At 37.5% G+C, this 14,986-nt stretch overlaps 1 protein-coding gene across 6 annotated transcripts in view; it reads left to right on the top strand.

The window, feature by feature from the left end:
* The window catches only part of myt1lb (myelin transcription factor 1-like, b), a 152,605-nt gene that overhangs the window by 49,822 nt on the left and 87,797 nt on the right, over positions 1-14,986 (top strand). For all 6 annotated transcript variants that reach the window (XM_047344874.1, XM_047344875.1, XM_047344869.1 and 3 more), the window contains exons 3-4: positions 1,841-1,886; positions 3,465-3,498. In XM_047344874.1, the coding sequence (XP_047200830.1) occupies positions 1,841-1,886; positions 3,465-3,498 (80 nt within the window). The remainder of the gene's footprint in view (positions 1-1,840; positions 1,887-3,464; positions 3,499-14,986) is intronic.

Genomic DNA, 14,986 nt, shown 5'->3' on the forward strand with positions numbered 1-14,986 from the left:
TATAAAATATGTTTGAAAATATGTGATTTGTAGATATCAAACAAAGTTAGTAACTAACAAAAAAGAAATCAAGTATGGCCAAAAATTAATAAGTATACATTGAGACTAAATACCTCTTCTTGATCATTGTGTCTGGGTTTGTGATGCGGTTCAACCAGCAAAACCTTCACTTAAATGTTTTCTCTTGTTCATCCCTGACCTGAGCAATATGATCGCAATTTTGGACGGCCTGAAATACAGTGCATTGCAAAACCTTTCCCCATTTTGTTATGTTACAACCACAAAGTTCAGTGTGCTTTATTGTGATTTTATGTGATCGAGTAATACATTTGCTCGTGTGATTAATTGTTTTCCAATTTCTTTTGCAAATAAAAATGTCATGAGTTTGGTGTCCAAAGCTGATAGCTGCAAATAAAATCTGATGCAACCAATTGCCCTGAGAAGTTTGTTTGAAGTTTGGTAATGTCATGATGGGGCTTTGGGTCGGACCAAAGTGCAGACAAGAGCTTGGGAGGCGCATCTGAATTTATCCTCGTTTATTTAGAGGTTGCAAGGTGAGAGCAAAAACATTGCAAAACACACTGCAGGTATGAAGCATAAGTACAGTCCAAACTTACATGAACTCTTCAGGTTATTCAAGGCAAAAACGTAGCTTGGTTTCCAAGCGAAGCAAAAACAAAGCATAGTCATGGTAGGGAACGGGGTAGTGATGAACACAAGGAACCAGCGACAAACAAAGACACCAAACCAACTAATATACTGTGGGATAACAAAGGCAGGTAATCAAAGGAACGGGGAACAGGTGTGACAAGGAGGCAGGGAGGCAGAAGGAACAGGTGAAACAAACACAAAGGCTGAGGAAGAGTGAAAAGACTAATAGTAAACAATAAACAGAAAACACAGACTAAGCAACTTAGATACTAAATGAGAATCCAAGGACGAATAATAATAATAATAATAATAATACCACACAAAGTAATAAGAAAGCAACCACAAAAGGAACTAAGAGCGAGAGGAAGAAAACACACACTAGGAGGTGGTAGAGGGAGGAAAAGAACTAATAAACATGATGCCAAACCCAAAATGGAAACAACTAAACAAAAGTTAACACAAAGCCACAAACTAAGTCCAAAAATGTCATATTCTGACAGGTAAAGAACAATTGTGACCAAACAGCATAATGAAGACCAAGAGCAGACAGGTCAGGGATAAAGATATGGAGACATTTAATACATAAAAATTTGTGGTTGTTACTTGACAGAATGGGGAAATGTTCAAGGGTTATGAGCATTCCAGTAGCCAAAGCAATGATGACATTAAATAATGGGAAAACATTTTTGATGTTTACACCATGAATCAGGTTAAAAATGTGCTTAGAAATGGTGGTTAGTACTCTCATTTTGCATGATTTACACATTTGAGTCAGGCCTCTTACATGTTTTTACTTGTTAATGTAAATAGAGTTTAAATCAGTAAGAGATAATCAGAATGTAATGTGATAGTATGTACTACATTCATTACTGAAATCATATCTAATGCTCACTAGGTTCCTATGAGTTCATCAGACGGGCTCACAAAAAAGCCTTTTCTCGTTACATTTATCCAGTAAGAAAATAAAACAAGAAGAATCAGCTGCTCAGTCTCTAAATCACTTTAATCATTCACACTAATGCTGCCCATCACTCATCTACATGAAACCTTCTGGCACATCAGGTGGGAACTGAAATGTTTGACAGTGTGGAAATAGCACTCTGAACCTGAGAGAACATGTATCCAAATTAAAGATAATTTCACCGCGCTGTCTGTTGTGTTGAACAGCTTGTTTGTGCTTTTTCTTCAGATGGAGGTGGATGCAGACGATAAGCGCCATCGCACACGCTCCAAAGGTATACTGCACAGATACACACAGAAACACACACCTCAATACAGGGTGACCTTCACTCCCCCAACACACACACATGCACACACACACATGCACACAAACACACACAGATCCTGAACAGTTACACTTCAGTTGCTTTCACTCACTGCTCACTCCTTTATCTTCACTTTATATGCATCTAACAGCAACAGAAGTCCACCTTTTAAAAGCCTTGTTTAGAATAAAACATTGGCAGCAATCACAGGGACATGCACTGCAAATCAAAACAAAGTGAGGGCTTTCATTGAACAAGTACCTTTCACTTTCAGCTCACAAATCAATGCCTCCCTTATATGTTTTGACTAAGCTGAGAAAATGCATTCTTTTTTTAAGTTTATAAAATTAAATGAAACGTGAAAAGGCTGTTCCGGACGCTCTCACAAGTTGAAATGATGGTTCTTCTGATTCGTTATGGCTTGCATGTTAAAGCATTTAACATCTTTGACCAAAATGAAAGAAATTGTGAGTTTAGATCGTATAAGTTTATAAAAAATGAAAATAAAAATGTTTCATGTCACCGCATTATTGAACTAAAACTATTAACAAAATAGCATATATAACGTTTAAAATTTCAAAAATTACACAGTCATCCGGCAAGATGTCAATCCATGAAGCATACTGCTATTATAGGTCATTTTAGACACAGCCAGACTTTATGTTTGCTCTCTGGTATTCATATTCACACTGTGAAACTAAGTTATGTTCCTCATAATGTTCCAGAGATATTGTGTTGAGGCGGCGTCATCTCTACTTTTACAAGCGAGATTTACATTTGTAAGGGTTTATCATAAGGGTTGCCAGGAAAGAGTTGTCACACAGTTCTTGGTAATTATGATTCATGCTGAAAAATAGCCCTTTTTAGAATACAAACTGAACTTCACCCCTCATGATATCTAGGAGGCATCTTGTATTCAGTGCCCAACAATATCTTGTTAAATGTGGATGCTTACATATATCACTAAATTTGACTAGTTTCTACTTTTCTGTAACCCACCAAGTTATGCTTCTCTTATAAGTACTCATAATGTGTTGCCTTGTTTAGATACTATTTGTAACCTTTTTTAATATATTTTAAAAACATTTAAAAACTTTAGAAAACATGAATATTTCATGCAGAATATTTTTATTCAAACGTTTTGGGTTAAAGTTTAAATATTTAAAACTTTGTGGTAAATTAAAAAGGACAAAAAAGAAAAATGATTTAGTTGTACTAAATAGTCTGTAGTACATGCTAATGCATGAAAAGGTATTTAATCTAGACTAGTCATACAGAATATTTCTATAGAAACTGAAAAGTAATCAAAATATACATTTTTAACATTAAAATGGAGCATCGTTTATCAGATGTTGACTGACTATTTCTCCCATTATTTCAGCTTTAATTGTTTCACAGCTAATTTATTTCATGGGAAACTTACGTAGACGAGAAGTCACAGAGATCAACATTTCAGCAGGTCCTTTTTATGTGTCATGGCCCGTGTGTTCAACTGGAGTCAAGTGTTGTTTCATAATGATTCTCTCCATCTCTCTGCTTCGCCCTCAGTGGCTGTGGATCCAGCATTAACAGAACTTTTCAGGTCAGTGAGAATGGAAAAGTGCACACACACACACACACACACACACTCACACACACACTCACACACACAGACACAGACACACACACACACACACACGCAATTTGCTATTGTTGTCTCAGCTCAGAGAGGTAGGGAGAGTACCAGTCACCTTATTACCAACCGGAGATTTTTCCCGTTTTTTCTCCATTGTTTGTCTTCACATCTGTGACAGAAGTCTGATCTCTTTCCTGCTTTCTTTTCTATTTGTTTCCTCTTTATTTTTCTCTTTATGCCACCTTTGGAGAGTGAAACTCTCCCTCCCAGTCTTTAAGCATCTTACCTGTCAGAATAGATTAGCAACAGAACTGACTGAATAAGCCACAATTTCTTGCAAGTTTTGCCCATGATATATTAAAGAAAAGGCTTTTTCATCCCTTGCTGATGCAAATGGATGAGCTAAATGATTCTGCTTTTATCTAATATCATTGATTAATTTTATCACTATACAGTGGGAAAAATATATGCCACCTTAAAACATAAAATGCATTTTTCAAATCATGATTTGTGCTTTAATGATGGAAAAGGTTATCCAAACCAACCTTGCCCTATGTGAAAAGTATTACTTCCTAATCCTTAATAACTGGTTATACCACCTAACCATCTAACAATGAGTGTTTCACACAGCAGTGGAAGGATTTTGTAGAATTGTTTACAAAGTAATTGTTGGTTTGGAAATTAAACAACATATTTTACAAACTCTGTCTTGTTGTTACTCTGGTTATCTCTGTACTATGATAACATTTGAATTTTTTTCTGAAACAGAAAAATAGAAAATCCCTTTAGGGTCCTCTTACACAGCACCTAAAGCTCAAAATTTCACTAAAACTGGCATTTTATCTAAACTGTAACTTATACTCTTCTTAAAAGATTTATAGCAATGTAAAATCTTTGCTTTCTATTGAGTCTCTTTTGGCTCGGAATGTCCTTTCTGCTTATTCACTTAGTATGTTTCTGTCAGTTTTATTCTATGTTATATGTTCTCTGTCACAGGAAATGCACAATAATCATAGCTGCATGTGCACTACAAGGGGTCTTGGTTGCTTTATGAGTTCATTCCCTACCAGAATGTGTCCATATTGACGAAAAAAGGAGCTTTAGATTTAATCAGGTGTGGAAATTTTAACTTAACTTAATGGCAGAAATAACAGGATTAAGAAACAATCGTCATTGGGGCCTGCCATAGCAATGCATAGGAGGCATTGAATGCATTGCAAAGCATGGAGGCACCTATTACTATTCACCTCTAAACTGGATTCTTTATTATTTTTCTTCCATCCAGATTAATGCGGCCCGAACCGCAGCGTGCACCCCCACAATATATATATCAAAACGTCCGGCTCGGTCCCGGGAGGTGTGCTATCACTTTTATTGGCGTTTCGAGTTACCATGGCGACGTAATTAACGAAAAACCGCCCCCCCAAAATCCCCATAGGAATGAATGGAGTCAGGGGTGGAGGAATCCTCAAAATTCACTGTTTTTGAGGCTCTACTGTATCGCCATACTTTCACCTAGAAACACAGTTTGACTTTCAGTTTGTAGAAAAATCCGCCGGCTCTTCAGAAATGAAAACGGTTTGTTGATAACTGCTACGGTTTCTCTAAAATTAGACTTCAAGCGACACAACGTTTGCGACAAAATCACACTCTAACAGTGGAGATGGCAGTTACTAGAGTGTAGAAAGAGGGGATTTTTTCAGGAAAAAATATTTTTAACTGGCACTCACGGCCACAAATTTCGCTCTAAAGTCACAATTTTCAGTCAGTTTGTAGGGCCGGGCCTCTGCTTTCACACAATAACTTTAAAATTGTTCTAGGTTTCGTAGATTTCTGTCAAAACTCCCTCGATCGCCAAGACTCACAGGAATTCTGTAGGCCTCCCATGTATTTTCAATGAGTTTGACCAGTAATCCATGAGTGACACCATTTCTTTCCATCATCCTATTTTATACTGTGAATGACATAGTGCTATGAAAATCTCCATGATTGGGGACGAGGGATAGCTGTCGCCCACAGTTTAAAAAAATGTCAAATACCATGTACGGTTTCCGAGATATTAGACTTTGTTTAGGAGCATATTCAGGCATTTTTGTCTTTTTCTCCATTTTGCCTCTCTTTTCACCTTGTGTTGTGCCTTTATTATTATATTTTCAAAAATAAAGGATGAATATTATCGTTCCCCTGTCCGTTCTGATAAAAACGGTCCAAGAATGACATCGATCGCCCCTACGGTTTCCGAGTTATGGCCAGTCGTTCGGGAGCATGCGCCTCCATGTTATAAAGCCTAGACCAGGGGAGACACAGAGTGAGGTGCTCTTTGCTGATTGGCTGATTCATTCCTCACTGTTCTATTTATAGCTCTGTGTATCTCCTACTGTATATGTCTGGATGGGATTCTGTCTTTCTTTCTGCCGCTCTGTGTCTCACACTGGGACACACACCCACACACACACACACACACACACACAGACACACACCCACACACAGACACACACAGACATATACACATACATGGATTACTATCTTTCTGAGGACTTTGCATTGACTTTCATTGATTTTCAGTCATTTCTATGGCTTAAACATGACCCGACCTCTAACCCTTTGACCATCTTCATAGGAGGCAACTACATGGCGGCCATGTTCTGTGGGATACTTAAACAGCATGTACTGCTGTTCCAACACCCAGACAACAGTGATTGACCCTAAAGGTCAATTTCTTTCATCAACCCTCCATGCTTACTAATGATTATTTAAAGCTTATAATAACATACACAATGGTTTTAGAATAGCAAGCTTGTTCTATATAACTAATAGAAATAACCCGGACCTGAAAGGACAACCATGCTTGATTTTCAAAATAAGACAAAACATGCTCTACAAAATAAAAGCCTTTAAACAATAGATGATTGCAGGAGTGGGCTTCACACTACTGTTGGAGCTCCTCTACTGATGGGAATGGGACTATACTGGTCCATTGAAACAGGCTTACTGAAACTTCCAAAATAAAAGCCCACACCTTCCATAGTTACTATGAATTGTGTGAGCTGACAAGTGCATAGAAAATGATTTTTAAATAGCAAGCGGGTTCTATTTAACTAATGGAACTAACTCAGGCCTGAAGGGACAACCATGCTGGACTTTCAAAATAACACAAAGCATGCTCTACAAAATAAAAGCCTTTGCATTTTAAACAATAGATCATTTCAGGACTGGGCTTCACACTAATGTTGGAGCTCACCCAGTGTTGGCCTCTTAAAATAAGGCTTACTGAAAATTTCTAAATAAAAGCCTCAGTCTTCCAGAGTTACTAGTAATTTTTTAAGGTGATTATTGCATACATAATGATTATTAAATAACGGCCAGAGAAACTTTGCGGTCCCAGAAGCACGCACCAAGAGGCAGGCCCCGTCTAAATTTCTTCCGAAATTTTCTAGTTAAATACTAATGTTTTAATCCCAAGTAACCACAATAAGTTGCAGTTGTGATGCTGTTGCAGCAGAAATATGTACAGGCTAGTGACATTACGCTACATGAATGAGTCTGACAAGCTCCCGACTGGTCTCCTGTGTGTTTTTTAGTGCAGTTTGGGATGCATGATAAATGTCAGTGAGTGTACGAGCAGCAGCCGACTTCAGTGAGGTTAGGTTGAGTTAGGAGCAAACAGTGAACAGTCTCTGCAGCATCCATTACCTGCATCCTCAGTTTTTTACAGAATGCTGGAGAAAATTTGTTTAAAGCTCTGATGCTTCTGAATAAGTTTAGGTCTAGTAGGCTGGAGAAGATCCTTTGTCAGCGTCTTTGTTTAGTCTGATAAAGGTTGCGTATCTCGTTTCTTTTTCAATATTCGATAAGAGTTCTGGTGGATTCTCATTTGGCAATACAATCTGTCAGGTCACGGTTATCTCTTTTTTTTTTAAATAAATGCTGTGATGTAGCCAGTATAGTTTGAGTCATTACCAGGTTGGAATGTTTCCGTCTGTCGAGCGGTTGCAGGCTGGAAATCATTTTGTCAGACAATTTTACAGGATTTTACAATGCCACCCAGGGATAGGCAATACTGCTGGAACATACATTTCTGTATTTTTTGACAGAATTTTCATTATTTTCTACAAACATTCACAATTACAGAATAACACAAGTATTTATTTTGAACTGCTAAGATCCTGAGATGAACCTGCAGAGGCAAGCAGCTGTTTGCATGATGCCCTTCAGAGTAAGGTTGTATGCTGAATTAGTTGCAAGGATGCCAAACAACCAGGAGAAAGTCAGTGGGTTAACATATTACTCCCGAACACAGAAGGTCCTCAGACTTCCAGATCATTGAAGCCAGCTTTTTCTTATATATTATGCAAAGATCCTCTTATTTTGTAACGTTATAACCACAAACTCTATTATATTTTATTATACTTTTATGTAACAAACCGACACACAGTAGGGCATAAGTGAAAAGTGGAAGAATGGTGGTTGTTTTCAACTTTTTTTAAAATGCCAAAGTTTGGTGTGCATTTATATTCAGTCATCTTCACCCTGAAGCCCCCTAAATAAAATCCAGTGGAATCAATTGCTGTCAGAAGTCTGTTTAGTGAATGGACTCCACCTTTGTGCAAGTTAATCTCAGTATCAGATGTGTGAAGGCCTCAGAGGTTTGCAACATTAGTTAACAAACAGCACCAGACTGAGGAACACACCAAAAGGTCATAGATAATCTCGTGGAGAATTTTAAAGCATTGAATGTCTTGCAGAGCACCATGCCCTCAGTTAAACATGATGGTGGCAGCATCATGCTGTGGAGAGGCTTTTTTCAGGCAGGGACAGGTTACAGTTGAACAGAACTAACTTTAACAGATTTTTATAAAATATATATTTGGCATAATTAGGTTAAGACATCTGGCTCAGTTCAGACCTAAACAGGGCTTCTAGTTCCTTATTTGGCTCTGCAGAAAAATTTAATCTATTCCGCTGTTCAACTGAATCCCCTGTTTAGACATTAGTTGATTTGATTTAACCAGTATGTGAAATGGTCTCTCGGCATAGATTTAGTGCACAAATTGATGCAATATGTGAGCTTTAACAAAAGAAGATTCCCTGCATATTGCTCAAACATACATAACAGTCTTTAGCACAGACCCAAATGGAAGGCTATCGCTTGGGCTGTAGCTTCTAACTGACTTACTGATGTTTGCTGAAGCGTTCCACTCAGCCTGCTTGTCCAGAGTTTGATGTTTCATAGTTCTGTTCTGCATGCTAACTGAGGTTGGAATAAATGTCAGCATTCTATGTGTTGTTATTTTCACTGGTATTTACAGAGGGCTGTGTATCATCCACCTGGGAATTCATGGGTGGATTCTTCAGTGTCCTCTACTTGTCTTTGCAAGTTGTTTCCACCCCAGTAATGTGTAAATTTTATTTTGTCCTTGGCAGTGTTAGGAGGTGGTTGCAACTCAGATAAGCTTCCCAGCCTACCCATGTATCAATAAATAATATTCCACCTCGAAGACTACTCTGTAGCCTTTGGCTGATATTCATAGATAATACAAGCTAGACTCTTCCAATCCTTCATCCACTCTCCTCTTTCACCCCATCCTTATTTCCTATCATTCTCTCACTTTTCCTCCTATCCTTATGCCTGTCTCACTCTGTCCTCCTCACCGTGCTGCCGCCTGCAGATAGTAATTAATCAGGGGATCGATGTGAAGCCTATCTCCAGGCTGAGGCGTCTATAATGTCGATAACACCGCTCGATGGCCCCTCCCCCCAAAGAGCTCATAGTCTTCAGGGCAAACATGCCTGACTTTGCATCATGCTTGGTCCTGTAAGTGTCTTAATGTGCTTAAATATGACTTCCTGTTTTTCTCTGTTTGCTCAGGAATTTCTTTAAAGGATTATGTTTTTGTAATAAAATGTTGCAAAAAGGATACAATGAGAACGAGTGTAATTGTAATGCTGACTCAGAGTGCACATTCTTTGGCTATTTTGGGAAAAATGGAAAATAATCAATGTAAAAATAAACAAACTACAAAATTTTACAGTGCAGTTTTGAGTAGGTCCTGTTTTAAACCTCTGTAGTGTAGTCAAAAGAAGACAGTTCTTGCTGTTTCTGTGTGCTTTACATGTCATTTCAGTTTAATTTTTATACTTCATGTTTGGCAATGCAGTGCCAAACCATTCATTGCTGCAGGCTTTGCCTTTACAGAGAGCACAAACTCAGTCTGAGCTGTCAAGCTTAAAATTATTTCTAGGATATTACAAACTCTGAATTACCTTTAAAAATACATTCAAAATCTAATATTGTAGAATTTATGGATCATGATTTAGAACATATATGTCAAATTTGATTTTATGAATACTTTAACTTACCAGGAAAGTTAAATTTAAGTACAATACATTTTCTACAACAGGCTTAGATTAGTCCTTTTAGACTACCTGTACCTTATTTGACTTTCTTGGCTCACTTCTTTTGCTACCTATATAATAAAATTAGAACTTAGGCCATTTAATTTGACATGAGGGGTCATATATTAAGACTAGAAATTGAGGCTTTCCTAACCCTCCATTGTAACAGCTCATGGGTCTGAAAGTGGGACTAGCCAAAGCAGGGCCATAGCTTAGTCATAAAAGGATCGTAGCAGCATCGCACTATGTTTGTATTATGGTTATTGCATTGTTACAGTTGTGAGAAGGTCATAGCATGGTCATAGTTGGATCATAGTACGATTATAGCCTGGTCTTGCATGTTTATAGCTGCATTATAGGACGTTTATAGGATATTCATAGCAGGGCCCTTGCATGGTCGAAGGAGAATCATAGCACAGTAATTGCAGGGCAATAGAAGAGTCATATGCATGTGCATAGCACAGTCATGTATTGCCATAGCATGTTTATGTTAGCAGCATAGGAGGACCATTACTTGTTCATAGCAGGGAAATAACATGGTCGTGGTGGGGTCATAACATTGTTATGGAATGGGTCAACCAATGCAATAGTCAGCCATATAATAATAATAATCACTGATTGCCATATAAATGAGAAAATCATTAAGGTCTGGTCCAATAAATGGGCAAAAAGCTTTTTTGGGAAAATCTAAGTTTATTAAGCTTGATAAAAACTGTCAGACATTAGCAGAAAACCACCGAAGGAACAAAAACCGCTAAATTTTAACAATTTTGAAATAAGATGTATTACACTTAATGTTATTTTTTTTGTGGCTTCATGCCAGCCATAAAAACCAGCAACATGCCTAATTTGTAACCCCCTAAATAATAAGTTACTCTTCGCTGTACTTCACTTTTAGCTCTCAGCTATGAAAGGAACTTTTCTAGAAAGAAACATCTGGAACTAAAGGTACTTTTAGTCGAAACTGACCTAATGAAGTTCCAGTAAGGGGCATGAATGTATTCAGATAAAGGCATGTTGGACCAAGATTTCCACAACTTAACCACAGATATTAGGAGGTTTTCCTGAGGTTTTCAACATGCATTAAATGTGCTGATATCACAAGTATGTCAGTTGGGCCCTGCAGACAATTTTATAGACTCTGATTAACTTTTTTATTCAGTTTCATACATTATATATAAGTCAGTAATGCACCGGTTACAGCTCTCCTAGCTCTTGGCTTCATGTCTGACTTTTCACACGCCAAACCAACATCGTTATCCAGCTTGTAGGCAGCTAGTGAGACTCTTGAAGTACCATGGAGTTCCCTATTTAATATATCTGCATTCGTCATTGCAGTTAAAGTGGTAAAAAGGTTGATGGTCCTGCAGCCCTTTGCATTCAAAATCACAATTATATGGATGAATTACTTTTTATAAAAGGAAAAAAAAATCTGGGTAAGTTTAACAGGGTATTAGTGACCCTCATCTTACCTTTCAGACAATGGGCAGGGTGGAGAGTTAGTGTGACATTCAAAGCTCCCATTATAAACATTCTCCCCACATCTCCCCTCTCATTTCCATATTTACAGTCTGCCATGCTAATCATGTTTATTGGGGGGTGTAAGTATGGCACACGAGTTGAATAGCAAAGGATATCTTTGAGCCAGAGACTTTATAGTGAAGTCGCTAGGAGAAAAAAAACCCTAGTCTCCCCATTTCTGGAGATAAATGGTTTCTCCTGCGGTAATCCAATTTCAAAAGACAAAAACAGCCATCTTACATAACTAGGACAGAACAGGGTTTTGCTAATTATGGTGCTAATGCTCAGGGAAGAATTCCCTTCTTTTTTTTTGTTTTTTTTTTAACAAAGGCCATGATTTCTGCAGATATTTTTGTGCAGCTGAGGAAGCGGAGCTGTATCATTTAGACTGAAATAGATCTGAACCTCCCATTATGCAGGATTTTAGTGTTTCTTAATTTGTCTGCAAGTTTTTTTAAATGTTTGTCAAAAAATTACAAACTGGGGAATGTCTTACCACCTGAGACTGGTTAGAAAAGGTAAACAGTTAATTCCCTCGATATACATTGTTAAAAAAATCAACAGATTTGTAAGTTTTCTCCTGGAATATATATGCATTACTTTCTCAGTCTGGTGTTTTTCCGCTTTAATATTTTTGGAGTGGTTAGGTAAGGTGGATCACTACCAAAGATTTCCATTTCCATAATTTATGTAATTTGCTGTTACTGCCTGGCCTGATGAAAAAGAACATCTAACAAAATTGGAGCTACTAAGGGTGTTTGTACAGCATTTACACAGGCACACTATGAAATAACACACTTAACAACCTCATATGAACAATTTGAGCTTTTCTCCTCTTCCTTTTTGCAGAATGTCATCCTTGGTGTGTTATAATATCTTGGTTTTCTCCTCATGGTCATTTATTTACGTCTCCTGCTTCAGTCTCAACTGTGAAGCTTGAACCTGTCACTGTAGCTCTGATGGACACTGTTGTATTGATTTGAGAGATGTAGAGAGCAGGAATGAAAAGTTCTTTTTTATTATTCTCCATCGACGCCTTTCCACCGACACAAACTGACGAGCAGATCAGATAATTAAAGAGAGCTAAAACAAACATGAAGATATCAGTTCATCACTTCGCCTGAGATGCCCTCCTATCTCACTCTCTTTGGTCTCTCATTCCTCTTCTCTTCTCTTTCCTGCCCCCTTTTTTGATTTCCCTTCTCCTTCACTCTCATCCTCCCATCCTTCCTTTCTGTCTTCCTTCCTTTTCTCCGCTCACCCCGTCCTCCTTCCTCGGCTGTCTCAGGCAGAGCTAATTCCCTCTTCAAATGGTGCAGCTCTCATTTGCATACTTATCAAAGTATTTGGACTATCCGACAGAAGCTGTAGGAAGGTGGGGTCATTAATATGTTAATTAGCCTCTCTATTCTTACACCCCTCCCTTTGCAAGCCTTTAACGTTAGTGCATCATCCATATCCTCCACCTCTCTCTGTGCTTCACGTGTACGCTTTAAGGACCTTCAAAACGCCAGAAGACACTGCAGAAATGAACGTGTTGTGGGCATGGTGTATGTGTCTGTATGTGGACTACACACACTACATTCCTTTTTGCATGAACTTCTCATCTAATTGCACAGTTTCAAATCATCTGTTTTATTTCTTATATCATGATGCACACACCCTAATCCTAGCAGTTACAGCTAATGATGACAAGCTATGGATTTATCTGCACTTTTCAGAGCTGTTTCTATATTTAACTAGCTAATGGAGAAAGAAGATTTTAAGTTGAGTTGTCTTCATATGGTTTTCTATGAATCTAATTGATCTATTTCTATTTTTATAGCATGTTACAACAGAAGTGTGAAGCATTTCTGGTCTCCAATGTTTTTGGAAAAGCTTTAACCAGATTCAGTGAAATTGAATTGTATCTCTAAAAGGGCCAACACCAAGTACAAAATGTACCGTAATACATAAACTGAAAGTCAGTACTGCAGTTAGGATTTAAAAAATAGAATCGAAATAAGAATCATTGTGTTGAGATTATGAATATGAATATATTATTTAATATTAATACTTTAATATTTTATTAAATAATATTTCGGTCTGTTTATGGTTGTCCTGTGATTACCAGTCCAATAAGGCGGTGGCATTAGGACAAAATTGAAATGGATGAGCCAAGCTCTGACATTATTGAACAGCAAAACTCTGCACACACATGGAATGAATTCACACAATTTCTTAAAATACAAGAATTTATTAACATAAATAAGTCAACTCAAGTCAAACATATTTCAATCAACAAACTCTTTACTATGCTAAAACAATCCAACTAAACTACCAAGCAGAATGAAAGAATAAGGAAGACTAACGGGCTATGTACAATATAAACAAGTTGATTAAAGATGGTTGAAAACCATGATCAAAAGAGTGATGCAACATTACCATGCAATGTTTGTTTGAGAACCAAGGATTATGTTGAAGAATCTGGAATTGAAGTTAAGTTAGTCTTGGAACCTACTTAGGCAATAATCAGCAAACTTGTAGACATCCATTCACAATGCAAGATCAGATAAAATATTATTTTAATAAAATAATATTTTAAAGAATGATTTGCTAAATAAAACCAACCTTCTGGACGACCAATTCTCAACGGTGCTTAATTAGCTGCCTTTATTTATTAAAATAATATATAAAGAAATATTATTAAGGAAATAGTGAAATAATATTTAAGGAAATATTTTAAATAAGAACCAAATCTTTGAGAAATGGGCTTAATTGTGTTGCTTAGTTATCAAGTTTAGTAAAATAATATTTAGGAAATAGTATTTCCTACATTGAAAACAAACAACCTTTTTGGGTAAATGATCTTTAGAAGGCAAGCACGTGTTCTTAGTTGTTAGCGGTTAAAGCTGACAAAAGAAGCTTATAGCTTATCATCAGAATCAAACACATACCTTTAAAATACCATTAATAAAAGGGTTAAAATGCATAAGCGTGGACGGCATGTTATGGACGATCTTCTGTGTTTAAAATCACCCTTTAAATAAAGTTTGTCTTAACTTTAAAAAAGAAACACGAACACAGAACACATAAACTGAGCACATGTGCTGAACAGATGATCTGCGAGCACTAAGATGGTCGAGTTTTCAACACAAACAAAACCAAACGTCATAAAACGAAAAATTTTTAGATTATTTCATTCTAAACTGCTTCTCTCTGCCCAAAACACAACCTTTTACGTGAATCATGCTGAGGAAAAGTTGTCCAGGCGATGTAGTTGAAGGAAGCATCCACAGTGAACAAAGGGTTAACATCCAGCTAACCTCCGTAGTTGTGGGGTGGCTCGTTCTGTTGGGCAGGACAAACTTCACATTACTGCTGTAACCACGGTGATGCGGTCCCGTTGTCCTTCCTTCAGACTGGGAAAACTGCTCCACTCGGCGTCGTAGAGACAAGGTCTCTGCTGGGAACTCTCTGGAACAGTTTGCTTCTGTAGACCTCAGAGAGAAAAGTTAAGCCACGCTTGTACCTTAATCACCCCCATTCATGAATGAAT

The sequence above is a fragment of the Girardinichthys multiradiatus genome, chromosome 19 (assembly GCF_021462225.1).
Source record: "Girardinichthys multiradiatus isolate DD_20200921_A chromosome 19, DD_fGirMul_XY1, whole genome shotgun sequence".
Lineage (NCBI taxonomy): Eukaryota > Metazoa > Chordata > Actinopteri > Cyprinodontiformes > Goodeidae > Girardinichthys > Girardinichthys multiradiatus.